General features: G+C 50.2%; 1 protein-coding gene across 1 annotated transcript in view; it reads left to right on the top strand.

The window, feature by feature from the left end:
- Positions 1-21,442, top strand: part of LOC112116570 (protein-arginine deiminase type-3-like) — a 35,714-nt gene extending 14,272 nt beyond the window's left edge. Inside the window, exons 3-16 of the mRNA XM_024214161.1 lie at positions 410-482; positions 1,392-1,453; positions 2,555-2,672; positions 3,835-3,960; positions 9,193-9,371; positions 10,513-10,616; positions 11,300-11,411; positions 11,864-11,971; positions 13,075-13,226; positions 15,318-15,462; positions 16,368-16,461; positions 17,200-17,279; positions 18,068-18,193; positions 20,961-21,442. Coding sequence (XP_024069929.1) covers positions 410-482; positions 1,392-1,453; positions 2,555-2,672; positions 3,835-3,960; positions 9,193-9,371; positions 10,513-10,616; positions 11,300-11,411; positions 11,864-11,971; positions 13,075-13,226; positions 15,318-15,462; positions 16,368-16,461; positions 17,200-17,279; positions 18,068-18,193; positions 20,961-21,194 — 1,713 coding nt within the window. The 3' untranslated portion in view covers positions 21,195-21,442. The remainder of the gene's footprint in view (positions 1-409; positions 483-1,391; positions 1,454-2,554; positions 2,673-3,834; positions 3,961-9,192; positions 9,372-10,512; positions 10,617-11,299; positions 11,412-11,863; positions 11,972-13,074; positions 13,227-15,317; positions 15,463-16,367; positions 16,462-17,199; positions 17,280-18,067; positions 18,194-20,960) is intronic.
- The last annotated feature ends 213 nt before the right edge of the window (positions 21,443-21,655 follow it).

Here is a 21,655-nt window from a genome sequence, read left to right as displayed (position 1 = left end):
GGTCTGCGGACCACAGGTTGAAAACCACTGGTCTAAATGGAGAAGACAGGCAGTGGGCTAAAGGAAGTATAATCCTCATTTCACAGATGGGGAACAGGGACAGAGAGAATAAGGGACTGCCTGATGGCACGGAGCCACGAATTGAGCCCAGACCTCCTGAGTCCCGGTCCAGGTCCCAAGCCACCTGACCATCCTCTCTGTCTTAAAATAGTGAATTTTAATGAAGGAGTCATCTGCAAAGCACTCCCAGTTGCTCCCAGCGTAGAAAGTGGAAGACCATGTGCAAGACTCACACTCTGGTCTCATCCGTGGCAGCGTTCTGTCCCCAGGCTGTATCTGTTTTACTCTTAGCTTCGCTACAGGCGATGGTGTCCTGAAAGTGGTAGTGCTGATTGTGGTGTCTTTGCAGGTTAGGATTTCATACTATGGGCAAGATGGGGGGACTCCTGTACACAGAGCCATGCTCTACCTTACCTGTGTTGGTAAGTAGAACCTAAGAATCCATCTGTTCAATGAACTCAGCCCCAAAGTACCACTCCCTTCACTGGGTAGGAGGGTGGGAGGACACGTTTTCTATGCTGGTTTCTGGGTACACTGGCAAAAATATGAGTAGGGGAGGGTGGAAGTGGGGCACAGAAATTTCAATTTTTCCGTGGAAATTCAAAAGCCAAAATATTTCCATTTGGAAATGCTGCAACAGTGACTCATGGGAGTTATAGTTTGGGTGCCTCATGCTCTCATTCTCTTCTGTAGGCTAGGATCTCTGGTTAAACTACATCTCCCAGGAAGCACCACTGTGTCCCCCTTGGGGAGGGGGCTGGTGCATTATGGCTGTCGCTGGCAATGGTGCATCCTGGGAGATGTAGTCCAGCCAGGAGCCTGGACCACAAGGGATAATGGGGATAAGAGGCACTTGGACTACAACTCCCATAAGGCACCATGGCAGCATTCCCACAGATTGGAAATGTTTCAGTTTTTGGGTGTTCTGTTTTTCAACGAAAAAATCAAAATGTTCGGTGGAAAGCAAATGCTTTTCGTGAATACTTTTATTTAGTCAAAGACAGTTTTGATGGAAATTTTTAAGCAGCCCTGCTTATAGGGACAGGCTAGCTAATCTGAGCCCCATGCTTTAACATAGACCGGTTCCCTTGTCACTCACACCTCTCCCCATTGAGCTGTGTTCAGTCCAGGCCTTGTTTTGCCCTGTGGCTATGGGGGTTGTCCACTTTTAAAGAAGCCTATAATGACACATACCCACCGAAGGATCCCCCTCCGTCTCTGCTTTTGGTACTGAAGATCCCAAGCCTGGCTAGAACATGGTCAAGTCCAGTTCATTGGTTCTCAGTGCCTTCCAGCCTGATGGGTTGTCTCCTTCTCCTGTGCCATTGCAGACATCTCCCTGGATGCTGATACAACTCGCAGTGGGGCGGTGAAGAGGAAAACAACAGATAAGGTAAGTATGATGCATCTTTGTACCCAATAAGGGAGACCAGTAGGCTGAGTAAATTCTGAGCTGAACATCCCAGAGCTCCCCAGCAAAGTATCAAGTGTAAAGGAGACATGCTATGGATCATGGTTTATCTAGTACTGTGGGCTGCAGCCTAGAGCACCAGCTGGTGACCTGCAGGGAGCATTAAAGAAGCCACAACAGTGTTATTTAGGGGTTTGTCTACATGGGGAGGCTCAGGAAAATTAATCTGAATTAATTAAAGGTGTGAAGTTTAAGTGGATTAGTTAAATGACATTAAACCCCTGTGTGAACACGCTCATTCAGAATTAAAGTGGCCTTAATTCAATTTATTAATTCACTTTGGAAGTTAATTAAACAAAACTGAATTAATTAGGGATAAGAGGTTCTACAAAGGGGTTTAATGCATTTAACTAATCGATTTTAAAATTCACACCTTTAGTTAATTTGGATTAAATTTTCCTGAGTGTCCCTGTGTAGACAAGCCCCAAGTGCTTTTTTGTTGGTGTTGTTGGAAAATGTCAGTTCATCAAAACAAACTTTTCACAGGAAAGGGTCAGTTTTGACAATTTTTTTGCCTTGGAAAAAAGTCTGAAAAGTTTGGAGATTTGTTAACATTTGGTTTTGACATTTCCAAGATGGAAAAATATTCGTTTTCTGGGTTTCATGTAGAAATTTAAGCTAATTCTAGTAAAAGGAATAACCAAAATGTTTCTAAATGATTGAAGTGTTTCAATTGACACAAACATTGTTGATCTCTCAGAAATTTTCCTGGGATGGGAAGACAGTCCTCCACCCAGCTGTATCAGGAGGACCCTGGCTCCCAGTCCTATGCTCAAACCTCAGCGCTTGCCTTACAACAGTGTATGTGTGTGAAGTTCATATATTTCTGAGTTGGGACTGGATAACATGGAGAACAGCTGGGAGGGAAACAGTTTCCATAGCTGCTTCCTGTTGTGCTAGCCCCTATGTCACATGCCTGTCCTCTCGGCTTTTATTACTCTGGTAGTGAAAAGAATTGGGTTCCAGCTCTCTGGCCTTGTTCATTGTTTCCGTACCAAGCCTGTCTTTGTCCTGCCTCTGCAGAGAGAGTGGACGTGGGGCCCAGATGGGCAAGGAGCTATCCTGCTAGTGAACTGTGATAGGGACGACCCAAAGTCCTCGGATATGGACAACATGGATTTCTGTGTGCGATCGTACGCAGGTACTGGCTGGGAATGGAGCACTGCTTTTGGAATGGGCATTAATCAGATGATGCAGAATGTTTGAAATTCCAGCCAGGTCAGGCCAGGCCAGAATGCAAGATGTTAGCTGAGTCCTAAGAAGCAACTACACCTCTATAAAAGGGAGTAGTGAGGGTATGAACACTGGACACTAGCCCAAGGAGTGGTCATGGGCTCCACTCATCAGAGCTAGGCCTGGAATTTCATGGCCCACATCCGTGAATTGCTACCAGTAGAGCTATTAAACATGTACCCTGGAAAATGCCCAGGTAGTCCACTGTAACCGCCGCTTATCAGGAGGTCTTGCTTATTCCGAACACGGCTCCAGGCACATCCAAGGTATCTCGCTGAGATCATAAGAACTGCAAAAATGTTTGTGAAGTGGCTGTGTAAGAAGTGTAACCCTCTAACTGAGCCATGTGACTGGTCGTGTAGTGAGACAGCTCGAGCTTAGGCCAATTTTCAACCCATAGCTGGTCTACTTTCTAGGGAAGCCTAGATGTTGGGTGCCTCTTATAGAAGAGCATGTTCAAGATAACCAGGGGGGGTTATTTTACATTGTGATGCTACTGACTTTAAGGCGCAAGTCTCTTAAAAATAACCCTGTTGAACGGAATAGCCAAGGGGGCATATCTCTTCTTCTCTCTCTTGGGTACCCAACCACTTCTAGTTTTGATTTTTGGGGGGTCACCTCTCTCTCTCCAACGCTAAAGAAGAGACACCTGGCTTGACAATAGAGCTTACAGCCTTCCCTAACCCACACCTGAAAAAAGGAACGAAAACCGATGGGGTGGGCAAAGCACAGGGGTCCTGTGTTCCAATGCTCTAACCTCATAGCTTCAGAATGAGCTGCAATTTCCTCCTTTAGCACCAGCCCAGAAGAAGTGATTTCCCCATCCCTCTTTGATACACTCGGTGTATATATACAAGGGTCCTATCAGACATAGCATCACCTGAGAGGTAGAGTTTCTAAAGGGGGATCATATACACTATGGACCAGATACTCAGTGGGTGTACGTTGGCTTAGATCCAGTGACATCGGTGGGGCTAGGCTGATAGGCAGTGGCTGAACGTTAGGTTCCAGAGACGTGATGACTTTAATAAGCCCCACTCTTTTCTCTTTTGGTCTCCTCTTACCCTCAGACCTTCGGGATATGTCATGTATGATCTTGAGAACTCAAGGCCCCGATGCAATCTTTGATGACCACAAGTTGGTTCTTCACATTTCCGTATCAGACGCAGAGAAAGTGGGAGTTTTCCACGCTCGGGGTGAGTATCTGGCCTTCTGGCTGCTGCGGGCTTGGAATTACAGCTCCGGGCCGAGACATGCTGAGTGTCTAGAACAGGGGTAGGCAACCTATGGCACTCCCACTGCCCAGGTCCTGGCCACCGGTCCGGGGGTCTCTGCATTTTAATTTAATTTTTAATAATAATAATATATGGAGATATACCTATCTCCTAGAACTGGAAGGGACCCTGAAAGGTCATAGAGTCCAGCCCTCTGCCTTCACTAGCAGGACCAAGTACTGATTTTGCCCCAGATCCCTAAGTGGCCCCCTCAAGGATTGAACTCACAACCCTGGGTTTAGCAGGCCAATGCTCAAACCACTTATAGAACGAGACCTTCTAAAAACGTTAAAATGTATGACTGGCACACAAACCCTTAAATTAGAGTGAATAAATGAAGACTCGGCACACCACTTCTGAAAGGTTGCCGACCCCGGTCTAGAATTCTCTCTGCCTGTGTGCCGCTGCGTTACACTGCAGTCTTGCATGACCCAATAACCTACTCTGGAGAGCGGTAACACTTCATCAGCCTGCTACACAGCAAGCGGAAGAGGGAGGTAGTAAAAATTGGCTGGAATATTGAATCCATCCAAGGACCTGCTCCTGCTCCCTGTGAAGCACGTGGGAGTTTTGCTACTGACTTAAAGGGGAGTTCTAAATCTGCCCTTCGGTTAGCTGTTCTCTAGCTGTTCCCCTCAGGAAGGCCGCTCTCTGCATCCATGTCCATTTACCTCCACACTTTCTCCCCGGTCTCGCAAACACTTCCACATACGGCACACTGCTGGCCTGGCTCCCTAGCTCAGGGAAGACCAACGACAGGCCCCAAAGCTGGTCCGGGCCGTCCTGCAGGGCATGGTTTTATTCTTCAGGCACAAACCCCGCAGCATATCAAAACAAAGCTATTCCCCCAGCCAAAGCAGGCTTCAGTGGCTTTCCGCCGTGTCTTCCCTCCTACTCCAGGGCCTGTCGGCATCCCTCCAGCAGTGCTCAGGCCTGGACAGGACAAGGAATCTCCTGCCCGCTTCCCAGCTGGGTCTGCTCATCCCCCTCCCTGTTTGGAAAAAGACTCCATCCCCAAACAGGGCTGGGGGTGGGAGGTCCCAGGGCCCCGGCCCTTAAAGAGGCAGACCACCCTATTACTCTCAGGCTCAGCTCTAAGCGAGTGAATACTTCCATTGGCTCAAGTGGGACCATTCAGGTGCTTTAACTTGTGCCTGGATGTTTGCACAGTTGGGGTTTTCTATTGTATTGTTTGAGACACAGTGGTCTAGCCCTGGAGTGGGGGAACTCACAGCCCCTCTTTGCACTCCAGGACGCTCCTGAGCAGCACTGGAGGCTCATGGCCAGAGTGCAGTGCCATAATTATACTGTATCACAATGATGATACAGAAGGGGACAGAGTTAAGGGTATCTGGTCGACCTTAACTGTTGCACTTCTCTGCTTTTTTTATTGAGTACTCCTCCGTGCCACCTTAACATCCTTTTAGTGCAACATCCTAGTGTAAGCAAGTGTCACTGCTGCCCGTTATGGGTGTCTGCAGTGCTGCCGGGCCAGCCTTTGTCCTGACACCACCCATGCTAGTGTGCCAGATGCCCCACAGCTGAGGCAAGTGCCGCAGGTGATTCAGCTACCAAGTCTCTATGTGCCTTCATACCTGGGGGCCTCCCATGTGTGCTCTGCCAACTGCCCCCAACACCACCCTCCTTCCAGGGCCACTCGGCGCCCCACCCTTCCCAACATCGAAGTGCCCTCCTGCCAGGGTCTTCCCCAGCTGGAAGAAGAGACCCACTTCCACCAGATCCAACACCTGCCCCTGTTGACATGTTCCCACGATCCACTACATTCCCCCTGGTGACCTGCTCCCACTAAACCCAGCACACTGCCCGCTGCTGACCTGCTCCCAGTAGATCCACCACATGCCCTCTGCCGACCTGCTACTGCTCAGGTGATTCATCACAGGGGGTGATTGTTTTACGGAACAGTATCTTAACTTGGGGAAGATCTGAATGATAAGTGTTTAGTGCACTGGGGTTAGGGGAGTGGAAGTGAAGATGTGATATCAGCTACTGATGCAGTGAGAAAAGGAGAGTATTGCCCTAGTAAGTTACTGAGACCAGTTCCAGAAGTGGGGCAGCAGGTAAATGCAGAGTGTCTGCTTGGCTCTCCTAAAGGATGTTAAAACCTAGTTGCTGGGGAAGGACGGAGGTGCTGTGTTCTAGGGAAGGGGCAATGCACCTGGAGACCGACTGCTCCTGCTTCTCTTCCAGTCTGGGAAGTGAAAATCCAGAGAGTCCCGTGGGGCTCCTGGGGGTCGGTGAGGAGGAAACATCAGATGCACAGGGGGAATTCAGTCTTAGTGATCTTCAGGTACATGGATGAGCGGGGCGGCTGGCTGGCAGGATCAGAGTGGAAGCAATTCCTTTGATGGTTTTCAAAGGCAGAGAGAGAGAGAATTTCACCCCTTTCTAAGCGGCACTGGGCTCCAGGCAAAGAACGACACGGCTTGTGGGAGAGTTTGAGGTAACTGACCTGCCTCAGACTTAAAAACTCCGCAAGGATGGGGAGGGTTTGAGAGAAGGAGATTGTGTTCGGTGCTTGAGGCTGCTGGGTGTGGAGCTCAGTGCCTTACGCCTAGGCTTGGCAGAATCTGATTTTTATAATTTCGACCAATAATATTTTCACAGTTGCTGGGAATTGTGGTGGTGGTGGGGGGGTTATCAAACAATGACTTAGTGACAGCAGATGCTGAGACTTGGAGCTAAAGCTTCATAAACCATTCAACATCACAAGTCACAATATAGAAAGTACGGCAAATACCCTTGAATCAACACCTCGGACCTGTTTTTAGTATCTGTTCGCTAGTGCATTTGTAACAAGCCTAATTCAAAACCCTAAATCACTGGAGTTTGACGCTAATAGGGTCTTACGCAGCATTTTTCTCACTTTGCCAATCTGTAAATTTCAATTATTGTCGGTGAAAATATTTAGTGGTTGGTTTGCATGTGTACGCTGAAATCGACACTTACCCATAAAAATCGAACCTTTCCAAGCTGGATTACGGAGCCGAGTGGAGGTCAAATGAATTCCAAACCAGAACTGACTGGTAGGATCCTTTGCCAGGACTTGTCTGCGCAAAGCCCCTTTGTGGCCCTGCCGTGGGATCGCCAAGTGTCGGTCACCCCCTCTTGTAGGGTCTGATGCAGTGGTGCTTTAGCCCGCTGGCTAAGGAAGGCTTGAGTCCCGCCCCTTCTAGGTACACATAGAGACTTGGCAGCTGAATCACCTGCGGCACTTGCCTCAGTTGTGGGGCATCTGGCACACTAGTAGGGGTGGTGTCAGGACCTAGGTACTGAAGTCATAGAATCTCAGGGTTGGAAGGGACCTCAGGAGGTCATCTAGTCCAACCCCCTGCTCAAAGCAGGACCTAATCCCAACTAAATCATCCCAGCCAGGGCTTTGTCAAGCCGGGCCTTAAAAACCTCTAAGGATGGAGATTCCACCACCTCCCTAGGTAACCCATTCCAGTGCTTCACCACCCTCCTAGGGAAAAAGTTTTTCCTAATATCCAACCTAAACCTCCCCCACTGCAACTTGAGACCATTACTCCTTGTTCTGTCATCAGGTACCACTGAGAACAGTCTAGATCCATCCTCTTTGGAACCCCCTTTCAGGTAGTTGAAAGCAGCTATCAAATCCCCCCTCATTCTTCTCTTCTGCAGACTGAACAATCCCAGTTCCCTCAGCCTCTCCTCATAAGTCATGTGCTCCAGCCCCCTAATCATTTTTGTTACCCTCCGCTGGACTCTTCCCAATTTTTCCACATCCTCCTTGGAGTGTGGGGCCCCAAACTGGACACAGTACCCCAGATGAGGCCTCACCAATGTCCAATAGAGGGGAATGATCACGTCCCTCGATCTGCTGCCAATGCCCCTACTTATACAAGTCCCCAAAGTAAGAGAAAAGCAAGAAGTCAACATAGGGTTGGCCGATGAGGCTTTGGCACCCGACCTTTCTGTTTAGGGCCTGTGTTCAAACCGGACTCCCTGGGTCCAGTCGTCCTGTCCACAAGCTGTCCCAGGCTCCTGGCTCTAACCAGGCTTCCCTCACCATGGGGGGAGAGGGGGGAGGTAGAGCTCTGTCTCCTTCCTGGTCAGCCCCAAACTGAGCTGGGGAGTTAAAAGGAGATGGCCCAGCTCAGTTTGGGTGATGCCTCTTAAATATCGTCAGCACCCCGGGCTGTGTAAATGGATAAAATGATCAAAACTGGGGCTGCCCCTGGGGTCTTGCTGAATTAGGGGGGGGGGGGGGAGACAGCAGGTTGGGAAATCAATGGTGAATAAACCCCTCCAATCTGTCCTGCTGCTGTTTGTAGGGTCAGACTATTCATTGTGAACATTCAGTGACTCCTGGGGGGCTTTGAAATGCTTCACCCATCCTGAAAGTGTCATGAATTCAGAGCTGAAATGCACGGCCCACTGTTTGTCATGAGCTAGGCTCCTGTTTCAGTTATCCAGTCCAGGAGCAGATTCAATAACGTGACCCAGCACTCTATGTTCAGTTCTCAAACCCATCACCGGAAAACTACTCATCCAACCCAATACATTGGGCAGCTGATGGGGCTGGTTCACCCCTGAAATCCCAAGGCTACCATTGACTGGGTGCTCTCTGTCTAGCTCTAAAAGATTACGAAGCTGTTTTCAGGCCTTTGGGTAACATCACCTCTAACCACCGGCCTTTCCTCTTGTAAATTCCAGTCCCAACTAGAGGCTGATGCGGAGCCAGCAAGACCGCTTCCAGGCCGGTAAAGCACCTCTCATGTGATTGAAGTCATCAGACTTTAAGTCTAATCCCTCTGGCCTTTTCTATCATGAAAACTGGCCCCAGTTGCTAGCATTGGTGTATTTGCACCAGTGTAGGCTGCAATTTACACTGGTGGATTTAACGCCTGCGCGAGGAATTCGGTCCACTGGTGCAAATCATGGCTTCGCCTGTCTCCATGAGGGGTTTCCACCGGTGCAGCTACACTGCTGGGGCTAATTCTCCATGTAGACAAGGCCCTACACAAGGTCTAGTCCAACCGTCCAACAATGCACTTCCTGTCACGTCTGGAAGCTTGATCCCCAGGAGCTGGAAACAGCCGTGCTACCTCTGCTCGCTCCATTGTGCTCAGTGTGGTTCCCCCGACATGTCAGTAAACTCCTCTACATTCGTAGGCGATGACGTTCTCCACCAGTACGAGCACGTGCTGGGGTCAGATGAGCTCTCCTACGTAGTGGACCGTCCCAGCGGACAAGAAGAGGACACCTTCTATGTGGAGGGTTTGGCCTTCCCGGACGCTGACTTCTCAGGGCTGATTGCCTTCCACGTCACGCTGCTGGATGCCCCGGTTGAGGTACAATAAGCCGCTGGGCTCACTTGGCCTGCGCCTATCTGGGCTGGAGAGAACAAAAGCGCCGCAGAGCGGCTTCTCTAGCGGGAGTGCTGCCTGTCCACCACACCCCTCGGGGGCGCAGCAGCAGCAAGGGCTGAGCCTCGGCCCGCTGGATCTTAAAGCCTGAATCTCTACGAAGGTTCAGCCATGGCTGAGGTAGGCCTGTCAGCCACTGCACGTGGCATGACCATCACTGGAGGAGGCCAGAGCACCGCACAGCGTGGGTGTAGGAGATCCAGGCATGGGGACTGAAGGGCTCCTGAGCTGGGTGTTTCAATCATGGAACGGTTCAGCTTTGGAGTCCTGCAGCTGGTGCCAGGCCGCTGGCTGCTAGCCTGCAGGATTAGCCTTTGCAGAATTGATGTCTCTGGTGGGTCGTCCAAAGGAAAAGCTGCTTCTAGACAGGCTTGTTGGAGGGCTTGGGGAGAGGGAATCGAAACTGAACAGCATCGGAATAGCCCATCCCACCGCCCCTAAAACCAGCAGGGCCGGCCGCCGTCTCCAAAGCCCAACGGGGTAAATGAGTGGTATGCTCTCCCAGTGGGCAGCTTGGTCCGTAACTGTTGCTATGGAGATCTCTGTGCCAACCTCCTCGGTACTAACGAAACACGCTGGCAAAGAGTGTGTGCCATGGCCACAACTAGTACCCAGTTCACTAGGGGATAACTACCTACAACTGCCGCCAACTAACGGAGTTGCTTCTTTAGCTGAAGTGATAGCAGGCTTTAGCAGCAAAGGTCGTTGGTTTGACCCATGCTGGGGGCCATAACACTGGTAGGGGAAGGCAAAAATGTCCTGGCTGGATGAGGGGCTACCCCAGCTGAGCCCAGGGTTTTGATGCTAAACACTTAACAGGAGGAAACTGCTTTTGGATAGCAACTAAATCGAGGTCTCCTGCCATTTGAGCCAGGCCTGAGCCTCCCCTTCCTCTGGGCAGAGGCGCTGAATGTCCACGTGAGAGGCTTGAATGACAGTGGGAAAAGGGCCAAAATGCATGGGCACAGCAAAGGGACGGATAAAAGGCGTCACTTTGCCCTCCAAAGAGGACTTCGAAGTTGGACTAAGATCCGTCAATCACCCCTTGGTTTTTTTCCCCCCGTAGAATCTTCCCGAGAACCCGATTTTCACAGACACGGTGGTTTTCCACATGGCTCCCTGGATAATGACCCCCAACACTCAGCGGCCTCTGGAGGTCTTTGTCTGCAGGTAAGGCCCGGATGGGTCAGTTGCCATGGGGAAATGGGCCGAGCTGTCGTTTTCTACCCAGGGGCTTGATCCTGCAAGGTGCTGAGCCCTCTGCCCCCGGTCCAGCGCAGCCCTTCAGCACATGCGTAACATCAAACACGTGCGTAGCCCCGTTGACTTCGATGGGCTTTGGATCAAGCCCCCAGGGCCTAACTGGGATTTAAGAGCAAGCCAGGTTGGAAGAGGCTGCCCCCAAAGACCTCTACTCGGGACCCAGCCCATATTAGGATGGGTCTCTTTGGGTGCGTGGGGAAGTCAGACTGTGGAGACCTTACAACTGTCCCTGGTCCTGTCATGCCTGGAATCGCTTGGACCGTTTCCGTCAACACGCCCTTGTGCCATGGGAGGGCAAGAACACCTGGGCCAAAAGCCCCAAGTGGTGGCCGTGAGACTGATGGGTGAAAAATTCCCTCTTGAGACCCAGAAAAGGGGCTCGGCTACTCTCAGGCACCAAGCCGATTAGCGCCTCGTTAACGTACTAAATCCCCTGTTGGATAAATAACGGTCGCCCAATCCATTCCCCACTGTTGTTTGACCTGGGCCTTCTGGGATCTCCCCAGTGACGGGCTTTCTTTGGGGTGGCGGGAGAGTGTGTGTCTGTCCCCTAGTTTAGGCCTCACTCTCCTCCCCCGTTTCATTCCCAGCGTAAGCGACAACGCCGACTTTGTGGAAGCCGTGAGCGAACTCGCCAGGAAAGCCCGCTGCAAGCTGACCATCTGCCCGGAGGTGGAGAACCGGAACGACCGCTGGATCCAGGTCAGACTGCCGGGAGCGGGAAAGCCAAATGCACGGGCCCTGCGTCTCTGCTGCCTGGCGGAGTCATTGACGGCTGCCGGGTGGCGTTTCGTGCCCTTGTGACACGGCTGTCAGTCACTCAGTGCAGAGCAGTGGGGGAAGCAGGTCATAAAGCGCGGACACATCCTGCTGCATCACAAGCGTCCCTGGATGAAACCAGAGAGGTTCAAAGCTGGAGGAGTGGAGTGAACACTCTAAAGAGGAAGCTCCAAGAACACACTGGGACGAAGCGAAGAACATGCCTGGTCTCTAAGCTGCCGCAAAAGGGTCTGTTCGGCAGTGGAACAACAGCAATCCCACGTGGGCTTGATCCAAAGCCCATCCAAATCGACAGCAATCAATTCTGCAGGTTCTGGTTCAAGCCCCGTATTGGCTGGCTGTTTATTTGCCATTCTCTTTGTCCCCTCTAACAGGACGAGATGGAGTTTGGCTACGTGCAGGCTCCCCATAAAACGTTTCCGGTGGTCTTCGACTCGCCCAGGGACCGAGAGCTGCAGGACTTCCCTTTTAAGAGCATCTTGGTACGTGACGCTGTCTAGCGGTGCCAGCACTCAATTTAACACCAACTCGTTGGAAAGTTTGTGTTGAAAGGCTTTGGGTTTTGTGGACAGGAAATGCATTTTTCGAGCTACTGAGACATTTTGAAAAATGCATCGATTTTGACTAGATTTCATTTAAAAAATGGAATGGAGTGTTTTTCAGAATGGAACATTTCGATTTTTCATTTTGAAAGAACTTTCCAAGACTAAATTCATTTTTTTTTTTTTAAATACGCCTCTGCCCCTATATAACACTAATTCGGATACAACGCGGTAAAGCAGTGCTCCGGGGGGCGGGGCTGCGCACTCCAGCGGATCACAGCAAGTTCGATATTATGCGGTTTCACCTATAATGCGGTAAGATTTTTTGGCTCCCGAGGACAGTGTTCTATCGGGGTAGAGGTGTATAATTTTTGTTTAAAGTTAAAGGTCAAAATCAACATGAAATGTTGGGGATTTTATCAAAATGTTTTGATCGACCCGAAACAAACTTTTTGGGGTCATTTTGTTTAGCAGAAAGTGTTGAAGTGTGTTATTTTTGGTGAAATAGAAAATCTCGTTTCCGTCCAGGTCCGTGCCCCTGCGATGGAATTCTGACTCCTTGGAGGGCTGTAGGACGGACTCAGATTCTGTTCTTCACAGCCACATGTGCAGTCCTGTTAACTTGTATTCAAAATACTAAGCGTAGGCCTCTGTAGGGTTTTCCATCCACAGACCTCAAGTCGTTTGCAAAGGGTGAGGGGAGCATGCCTTCATTTTACATATTGGGAAACTGAGGCCCAGAGACAAAGTGGCTCAACCAAGGTCTTACAGGGAGTTGGTGGCAGAGCTGGGAATAGAATAATGTAAGTTTGACTTGCCATGCTGTACCCAGTCCACTGGACCATGGTGCCTCTTTATTTGGCCACTCCAGACAGAGCTTTTAGCACCAACACCAGCCCCATGAGGCTGCGACTTTAACTGCTTCAGTCGCAGCAGGGTGCAATGTATTTTGTGCCGCATACCCATTTAAGGCCTGGGCCTCACCTTGTCTGAGTTACGCAATTCACTGCTCTCAATTTCATTGTCCTCTTGTTCCCTGGAAGGGCCCCGATTTTGGCTACGTGACCCGAGAACCTTATAATGAAACGGTCTCCGGCCTCGACTCTTTTGGGAACCTGGAAGTCAGCCCTCCAGTGACTGTCAGAAGGAAGGAGTATCCCCTGGGGAGGATCCTCATTGGCAGCAGCTTCCCCAGGTGAGAGGCATGAGTGTGGTTCGGGACCGCATGCGCCTAGGGGGACCAGGCCAGCATCTTCTCCCAGCTGAGCTCAATAGGAGTAGTTGTAACTTTGTCTTGTTGCCACAAGTGCTACAGCTTTCCAGGTGCACCAGTGGAATAGCAGTGCCAGGGGAGCAGAGGATGAAGGGAAACACGGCAGTAGGGAAAGTGGCAGCTCTGGATATAGACACACAGAGAAAGGGGTACAACCTACTCCCATCCCACCGCAAGACGGATATTTAACGACTGAATTGCTCGTTCATATGCAGACAGTCGGCGGCAGGAACTAGCGAATTCCTCCAGGCCTACTGCTGCAGTCCTTGGCTTAATTCATCACAGAACTGTCTTACACTGGTGGAGCACCTACTAATCAGGATTATAATTTATTATTTGCATTGTGGTAGGATGCAGGAGCCCCAGTCTTGGGCCAGGATCCCAATGTGCTAGGTGCTGTACAAACAGCGAACAAAAAGCTGGTCTCTGCCCCAAAAAGCTGACAGAAGTACCTCATGGCATGCCATGCACCACAGGGATGTCCAAGTATTTTAACCACTGGGTCTACCTTTTAACGGACATCCCTTATTTGATGCCTAATGTCCGGCAACTAGTATCCAATAAAGCTACCCAGAAGCATCTGATGAGCTAATCAGAGTGTGGTCAAGCAATAATTATGTCCAGGCTTCTACCGTGACACAAGTCTATGATCCGGCCACATTGAGATGGCGGATCACTTAAAAAACATATTTGCTCCATATTTGGCCTAGGGGTTTTGTGTGTGTCCTTGCAACGCAGGTGCTGGGGCTGCCACAGACATTCAGACTGGAAATGAGGGATAAGTTTTTAACAGTGAGCGTCATTAACCATGAGAACACTTTACCAAGGGTCCTGGTGGGTTCCCCAGTGAGAGAGAGACGCTTTCGGCCATACACAGGGGCAGCACTTTCTGCTGAGGTGAGGAGGATGTGCTGGGAGAACCTGGAGGGCCCAATCGACCATACACAGAGCTTGAGGAAGAGATCAAAGACATTACTTCACCCGCCTTGTCGCTCTAATAGCCGGAGACCAACACGACTACAACAACACTGCATACAACCATGGTAGAACCATAGACATGCGGGGCTGAAAGGGACCTCTGAGGTCATCTAGTCCACCCCCCTGCGCTAAGGCAAGATTAGGCACACCTAGAGATTAAGTCTCGTGCTGGCCGCTGCACAGACATCGCTAATGAAAAGACAGGCTGCAAGCCCTCGGCGGAAGCAGGGAAGTAAAGCAGCATCACCAGGAACCCTGGCCTAATGGAGGCGGATTCTAGGCACACATTAGACAAGGTGCAGCTGAGACGATTTCAGGATGATTCGAGTTGTTGGCCTCAGCTTCCTGGCAATGTATTATGTAAACCACGAAGTAGTGTTTACAGTTTGCATGGGGCGGTCAGGTTAGCAATGACACACCTACCACTGATCTAGAGTTTATCGGCCTTTAGTACTAGATGAAGGGAATCTGGGGTCACAGGCACCCCATGACAAGGGGGCCCGTATCCCATCTCCATTTCATGGTGTTGCTCCCTGCTTGGAGTGAGGGTGGCCTGCCCTGCCCTCCCGCAGAGGCAGGGAAAGAGTAACCCTCTCCTAACTACCTCCCCCGCCCCACCCCAGTACTTACCCCAGGAGCTGTTGGGTATGTGACTAGGCCAGAACTGCTGCACTCTTCTCCTCTTGCCACACTCAGGGTCGTTGGCTGGGCGGGGCCCCCAGATCAGCCGGTCATGGAGTTAGCTCCTCACTGAGATGCACGGGGCTGTTCTTCTCAGAGCAGTCGTTTCAGGTTCTCGGCAAACTCAGGCAGACGTCCCTGCATGAGTTACACTCGCCTCATGTTTTCAAGCTTTCCTCTGCAGCCGTGAGAGCTTAGAAACTTACTTTCATCTGACTTCCCGGGGAGGTGGGGGGCCTAGCCACGAGCCTGTGACATTTATGCCTTAATTTGGCCCTGTCCACCTTGCGTCCCGATTCTGTTCTTAACTGAAGAATGTGTCTGGCTCTTCTCTTGCTTCCCTTTGGCCTCTAGGGTTGGTGGCAGGAGGATGACAAAGGCCGTCAGGGACTTCCTCTATGCCCAGAAAGTGCAGCCCCCCGTGGAGCTCTACGTCGACTGGTTGTGTGTGGGTCACGTCGATGAATTCCTCAGCTTTGTCCCAGCTCCGGGCAGACAGGTACCGCTCGCTGGGGGAAGACGTCTGGGGCCGGCCCCGGGCAGGCGGGCACCGCGCGCTCGGCGAGACGTCTGGGGCTAGCCCCGGGCAGGCAGGTGCCGCGTGCTGGGCGAGACGTCTCAGACCGGCTGGCTCTTCTTTTCCATGAGACCGAGTTTCCCTAGAACGTGTCTAGCACCAAACCAGGCATAACCGTGTCTGGGATGGTAACAACATCGACATGGTGCTATCAACGGCCTCATGATTCAGAACGTGTCCACGTGCACAGTGCGTGTGTGAACACAGGGGCCCAGCTGGGCCCCAGCAAACAAGGACTTAGCCTCTGCTTCACCCTCCCCTTGAACAAGCACTCAGGGGGAAGGGGTGTGAGAGGCTGCTTGGGGGCTAGGGGTGGTGGTTATAAAGCCTTGGAGAAGATCAGGCTGAACTCAGTGGAGCTCTGTTGATTTACACTAGCTGAGGATCTGGCTGACGATGTGCTGAAGCCTCACAACAGCTTGTGAACTACGCAGGCAAATACTCTTACCAGTAAGAAAACTGAGGCATAAACTGTAACTTACTCACATGCCAAAGAAGAAGTCAGTGTCCAGTTTGAAGTTCCTGAATTCCAGTTCCATCCTCAAGGCCCCAGAGCACACGTCTGCTCCAGCACTGCCATGTGCTTTCTAGACACCTGTACATTTTAGGGAGGTAAAAACACGTGGAACTCTCCTCTGCAAGATCCCTCTTTTCCGAGATGAATTTACCTCACTCCAGGGAGAGTGTAAGGAGCGTGGGTGCCACACCTGTTGATCCAGACTATTGCAACTGCTCCTTGTAGACTGAACCCCCTGGGCAGAGGGTCTGTATGTGCAATGTGAGTGAATGGCAAAGATCTGTCACTGAACTGGTTTGTCTCTTGACAGGGTTTCCGGCTGCTCTTAGCCAGCCTCAGTGCCTGTTACAAGCTCTTCAGAGAGAAGCAGGAAGAGGGCTATGGAGAAGCTAGGCTGTTTGAAGGTAGGATAGCTCGGCTTTATTTCCTCTCCCGCACCACTTCACACATTAGAACAAACCATCCGGAAGTTTCCGCCTGTGGTGAACAGACCTGCCTCAACAAGCTGTTCTACAGGCACAGGACAGCTCAGCAAAGAGCTGCTCAAAAACTTCCTGTCAAAACTGTTTTAACAGAAAGTCGTCAATTACAAGAAATTTTGTTGAGGAAAAAGTTTATCCACGGAAAACTTTGATTTTTTCATTCCCCCCCATGCCCCCAGACAAAGGTAAAATTTCTATTTGGTTGTGCTGTGTGGTGCCTCATGTCCAAATCTTCTCTTAGACTAGGCTCCTGGAATAAACTACATCTCCCAGGCTACACCATGGCCAGGGGTTCCCATGATGCACTGCCTCCCCTCTCCAAGAGGGGAGACCGTAGTGCATCATGGGACATGTAGTCCTTCCAAGGTACCTAATCAGTTGAGGAGAATGAGAGTTTGAGGCACCTGAATTACAACCACCATGAGGCAGGACAGCAGCATATATTTTTTGAGTTTTAATTTTTTGGTATTCAAATTTTCCACGTCAAAAATTTTGACATAAATGACACTTTGTCACAACTTCCCCTGAGAAAAAGAAACCATTTTCTGACCAGCTGATACGAGGCTCTTAGATCTATCTACAGATGCACGTGGGTTACATGTACATCCCTGCTTAGCGCATGAATTTTCATTCATCTGTTAAATTTCTTTCTTCTTGCAGAGTTAGAGACAGTCACCACAACAACAATAGATGAGATTCTGGCCAATGAAAACCTGAGGAGGGAGAACGACTATGTTCAGGTAGGGACAGGAGACAGAGCAATAACTCAGCAATATTGGATGCAGGACTCCGGTAACCCGATTGACCCTTCTGTCCAGCTAGGTGCCGGTGTAAGAACCGATCACTGTTGCATGTGAGAACCTTACTGAAAATGCCTGGTTGGAAGCAGTTCGTGGCAGACTGGAGATGTGGCCTAGAGAGGCTGCTGTAAGGGGGCTGCTCAAAATACACGCAGCCACAGTGAAAATGGGATTTTGCCACTGCTAAGAAAATCTGACTTCTTTGAGATTCTTGCACTCAGACTGTCCCGTTTTTACTCACAACGGGGCATGATCTAGCTCCAAGGGGATGAAGTACTGAGTAAAAAATGGGTCATTTCTGAAGGGAAGAGGAGGTGGCTTTGTGGCCAAAGTAGCAGAAATGGCTGTGTTTGACAATGAGCAGGTCAAGGCTACTGCACTGCAACCCTCGGGACAGGGGAGAGAGAGCATGGGAAGCGCCGAGTGTGTCCAGATTCACGGTGGAGCCGGAGAACCAGTGAAGTAGCCAGGGAAGACTGCCTCGATTTATCTCAGATCTGATATGAGGCCCTAGCAAGGAGAGTTGGGTTCATGGCTGGGTTTTGGGTTTCACATGCCGCCACAACCGTCCCTCCAGGCGAGGTTCTTTCTCCATTTCGATTCCCAATTTACTTCCATCCCACGTCATCTCTTACTGAACTGTCAGCAAAAACGCTGCCTCTCCAGTCTGCTCCTCTCAGGGCTGCCTGTAGCAGGAACAGTTTTGAGATCTTGTCCTTCCACCCCAGAGCTGCATCGACTGGAACAGAGACATCCTGAAACGGGAGCTGGGCCTGAGCGAGAAAGACATCATCGACCTCCCCCAGCTCTTCACGGTAATCGACAAGGAAGCCAGTGCTTTCTTCCCAGACATGGTAAGAGTCGTGGGAATAAGGGCCTGTTCCGTTTTCTTGCATTTCTGGGGCTTAAATAGGTTTTGGCTCAGCTGAAATGTTTCATTTTAGACTATTTTTAAATAGTTCTGATTTAAAAACGCAAAACTAAAGGAAATCTTGCAACAAAGTCACTTTGAAGTGAAAAAATCAAAACATTTAAAAAATGTCAAAACAAAACACACAGAGTTTCTGCAGACTTTTGTTTTGTTTCTCCAATTTGGCCAAACCAACCAGAATTCACAAAAATTTCAGTGTTACCAAATCTAAATTTTTCACCAAAAAAACAGTTTCACCTGAAAAATGTCATCCAGTTCTACTGGATTCTTCTCCGGGGACTGGGTTTCGCTGAAAACGTTCAAACCTTGCTGAGTACAAGGCTAACCTTCATTACAAGGCCTCCTCCTCGGACAGCCCATTCAGAGTCCAGCCTCCTTCACAGCGTTGTCAGCTCTTGCAATGTTATTGGGATCACTGTTGCCGACTCACGATTTTACCGCGAGTAGCACGGTCTCTTCTGGGGCAGCTGTTTTTCCTTAAAGCGCCAACCACTGGAGTCAAGTGACCGCATGAGAATCTCTGCTTTTTCACTTCGTAACCTTCATGGTTGTGAAGGAAAGCTGAACATGTGAAGTCCCCTAATGGCTTGGAAGACAGAGGCAAATCCAAAAAAAGTCAACATTTTTTATTTCAAAAAATTGCATGATTTTTAAGCCAGTGTGATGGGATTTGGGGTTTTTTGGGGGGGAGGGGAGTCCGTGTGCTGACTCATCTTAGGGTTGGCAATGGTGCTTTAATTAACAATACCTAGCGCGTTTCATCAGGAGATCGCAAAGCACTTTACAAAGGAGGCCAGTATCATTACACCCACTTTACAGATGGGGAAAAGGAAGACACAGAGTAGGGAAGAGACTTGCTCAGGGTCACCAAGCAAGCGAGGGGTGGAACTGGGAATAGAAGCCAGGTCTCCTGAGTCCCAGTATAGTTGCTTTTTCCACTAGACAACGCTGCCTCGTTTAGGTGCCCGGCCGTCTTCTGGGCCCACGCCAAAGCTCATTTAAAGTCACCGGGAACCTTCCCATTGACTTCAGGTCGGGCCCTTTGTCAGGAGTGCATCAGAGTAGGGGCTGTGTTCAGACACAGTGGGGTCCTGCTCTTAGCCCCCAGGCACCGCCATGATAATCGGTGATTCATAATGAAAAACAGCTGAAAATAAAAGTGGATCCTGAAACGGTGCATTAGAGTTTGCCTGAGAAGCGTTGCCTCCTGTCTATGCAGAGCAGCAAAATCATTCTCTTCTGCCACGCTGGGGATGTCCACGCTGGAGCTAGAAGGAGGTACCCACGCTAGTTCTGATCGAGCCAGCCTGCTAAAAATAGAAGCAGGACGGGGCAGCCACCCCGAACACGTGCCTTGGATTTCAGCGACGCTTCTATTTTTAGTGCACTAGCTCTATCAGCGCTAGAGTGGGTACGTCTCCGCAAGCTGGAAATTCCACCTCCAGCTCTAGCACAGTCACACCCGGAAGGTACATTTACGCTGCAATGAGAGCCGAGGCAGGGCCGTGGCTGACCTGGGTCAGCGGACTTGGGCATACGTGGTTCAGGCTACCGGGCTATAAAATAGCAGTGTAGACATTTGGGCTTGAACCCCTGCGAGGCGGGAGAGTCTCAGAGCCCAGGCTCCTGCCCAAGCCCAAACATCTACACGGCTAGTTTTAGCCCTGCAGCCCGAGTCAGCTGACCCAGGCTCTGAGACTCGGCGCTACGGGTTTTTATTGCAGCGTAGGCATAGCCAAGGAGACCTCAGTAGAGACTAGCTAACCCTGGTTGCAGCAAGGCCAGGGATACCCGTGGGAGTCGCTTTCCATTAACTGTACAATATTTTCTATAAGAATGGAGACCATCTCTGCTACTTGATGGCTAAACACAATCCAGTTGGCTCAGGCAAGGCCATGTGACTCAAAACTCTTTTATCCATCAGTTAGGAACTGTAGAAATTACACTCAGAACAGGAGGACTTGTGGCACCTTAGAGACTAACACATTTATTTGAGCATAAGCTTTCGTGGGCTCCAGCCCACTTCATCGGATGCATAGAATGGAACACTGATCCCATGTTTCTGGCTCCTTCCCATTTCCAGCTGCTAGATTGTATTTAGGAACAGCTCAGCTGCCTTGATTTCCCTATTGTCCTTGTCCAGGAGGGCAATTGCTCTAGGTGCCATGGGGATGTTGGGCGGTGGCATGGACCCTCTCTCCTGCCGTACACAAGTACGCATGGGAAGGGAAGTGTTCTCCCAGTCACAAACAGGAGAGGGAGCTAGTGCCTATGAGAATTTCAGCATTAAGCTTTGGCCCGACGTAGACATCCTCAGCTCAGAAATATTCAGCAACCCTCAAATTCTGGGTGGGACTCATCAGTGCACTGCCTGCCAGGGTCAGTATAACAAGAAGTCAATTTACGACGCCTTGTTAAAAAAAAATCTCAGTAGCAGAGGGGTTTATGCCAAACTTTGGGGTGTCTGGAATCTGGATCTGCAGCTGAGTTTTGTGCCGGGCGTCCATCTGCACTCTGTAGTTTCTAGGCTGAGTCCTCACTGTATCCCCCACACTGGGCTATGCAATCTCTTTCTTGGCATCACACTGGAGTTATGCAGAAGACACTGCAGTGAAATCCTTAAAGGAATGCGTCTGGCTGTTGTTAGTATATTCAGTGCTCCCATCCTGTCCTTCCTCTCCTGGCTGCAGGTGAACATGATCGTCTTGGGGAAACACCTGGGCATCCCGAAGCCGTTTGGGCCGCTCGTCAACGGGCAGTGCTGCCTGGAAGAGAACGTTCGCTCGCTGCTGGAGCCGCTGGGCCTGACTTGCACCTTCATCAATGACTTTTTCACCTACCACACCCTATTAGGGGAGGTCCATTGCGGCACCAACGTCCGCAGGAAACCCTTCTCCTTCAAGTGGTGGAACATGATCCCCTGAGCAGAGGGGGTGAAATAAAGCTCACTGCTTTTTTCAAGAGGAGGGAACTAAAGCTGAATGTGACCTACAGTTTCCTGGGGTTCACTTCACCCACCACTGAATTTGTAACGTCAATAAAAACAATACTTTCTAAAAAAACCCCTTACTAACCTGCATGTGAAATCGCTAGCTACCCCATCCCCTCCTCTGCCGCACGAGTCGGACAGTTTGCTGGGACTGTAATCCCCACCACTGTTTCTTGCCGCTCATCAAATATAGGACCTTAAAAATGTGTGTGTCACCTAATTTATTATAGCTACCTAGGTACCTATAAGGCCCCCAATCACCATGTATTTATCCTCATCTGTGCGGTAGAGAAGTATTATCAGCCCCATTTTACAGATGGGGAAACTGAGGCACAGAGCGGTTAAGTGACATGGCCAAGGTCACATAGGAAGACTGTAGCAGAGCCAGGAACAGAA

This window comes from Terrapene carolina, unplaced genomic scaffold, assembly GCF_002925995.2.
Source record: "Terrapene carolina triunguis isolate 2854851 unplaced genomic scaffold, T_m_triunguis-2.0 Scaffold714, whole genome shotgun sequence".
Taxonomy (NCBI): Eukaryota; Metazoa; Chordata; order Testudines; family Emydidae; genus Terrapene; species Terrapene triunguis.
This window is presented reverse-complemented; position numbering and strand designations above follow the sequence as displayed.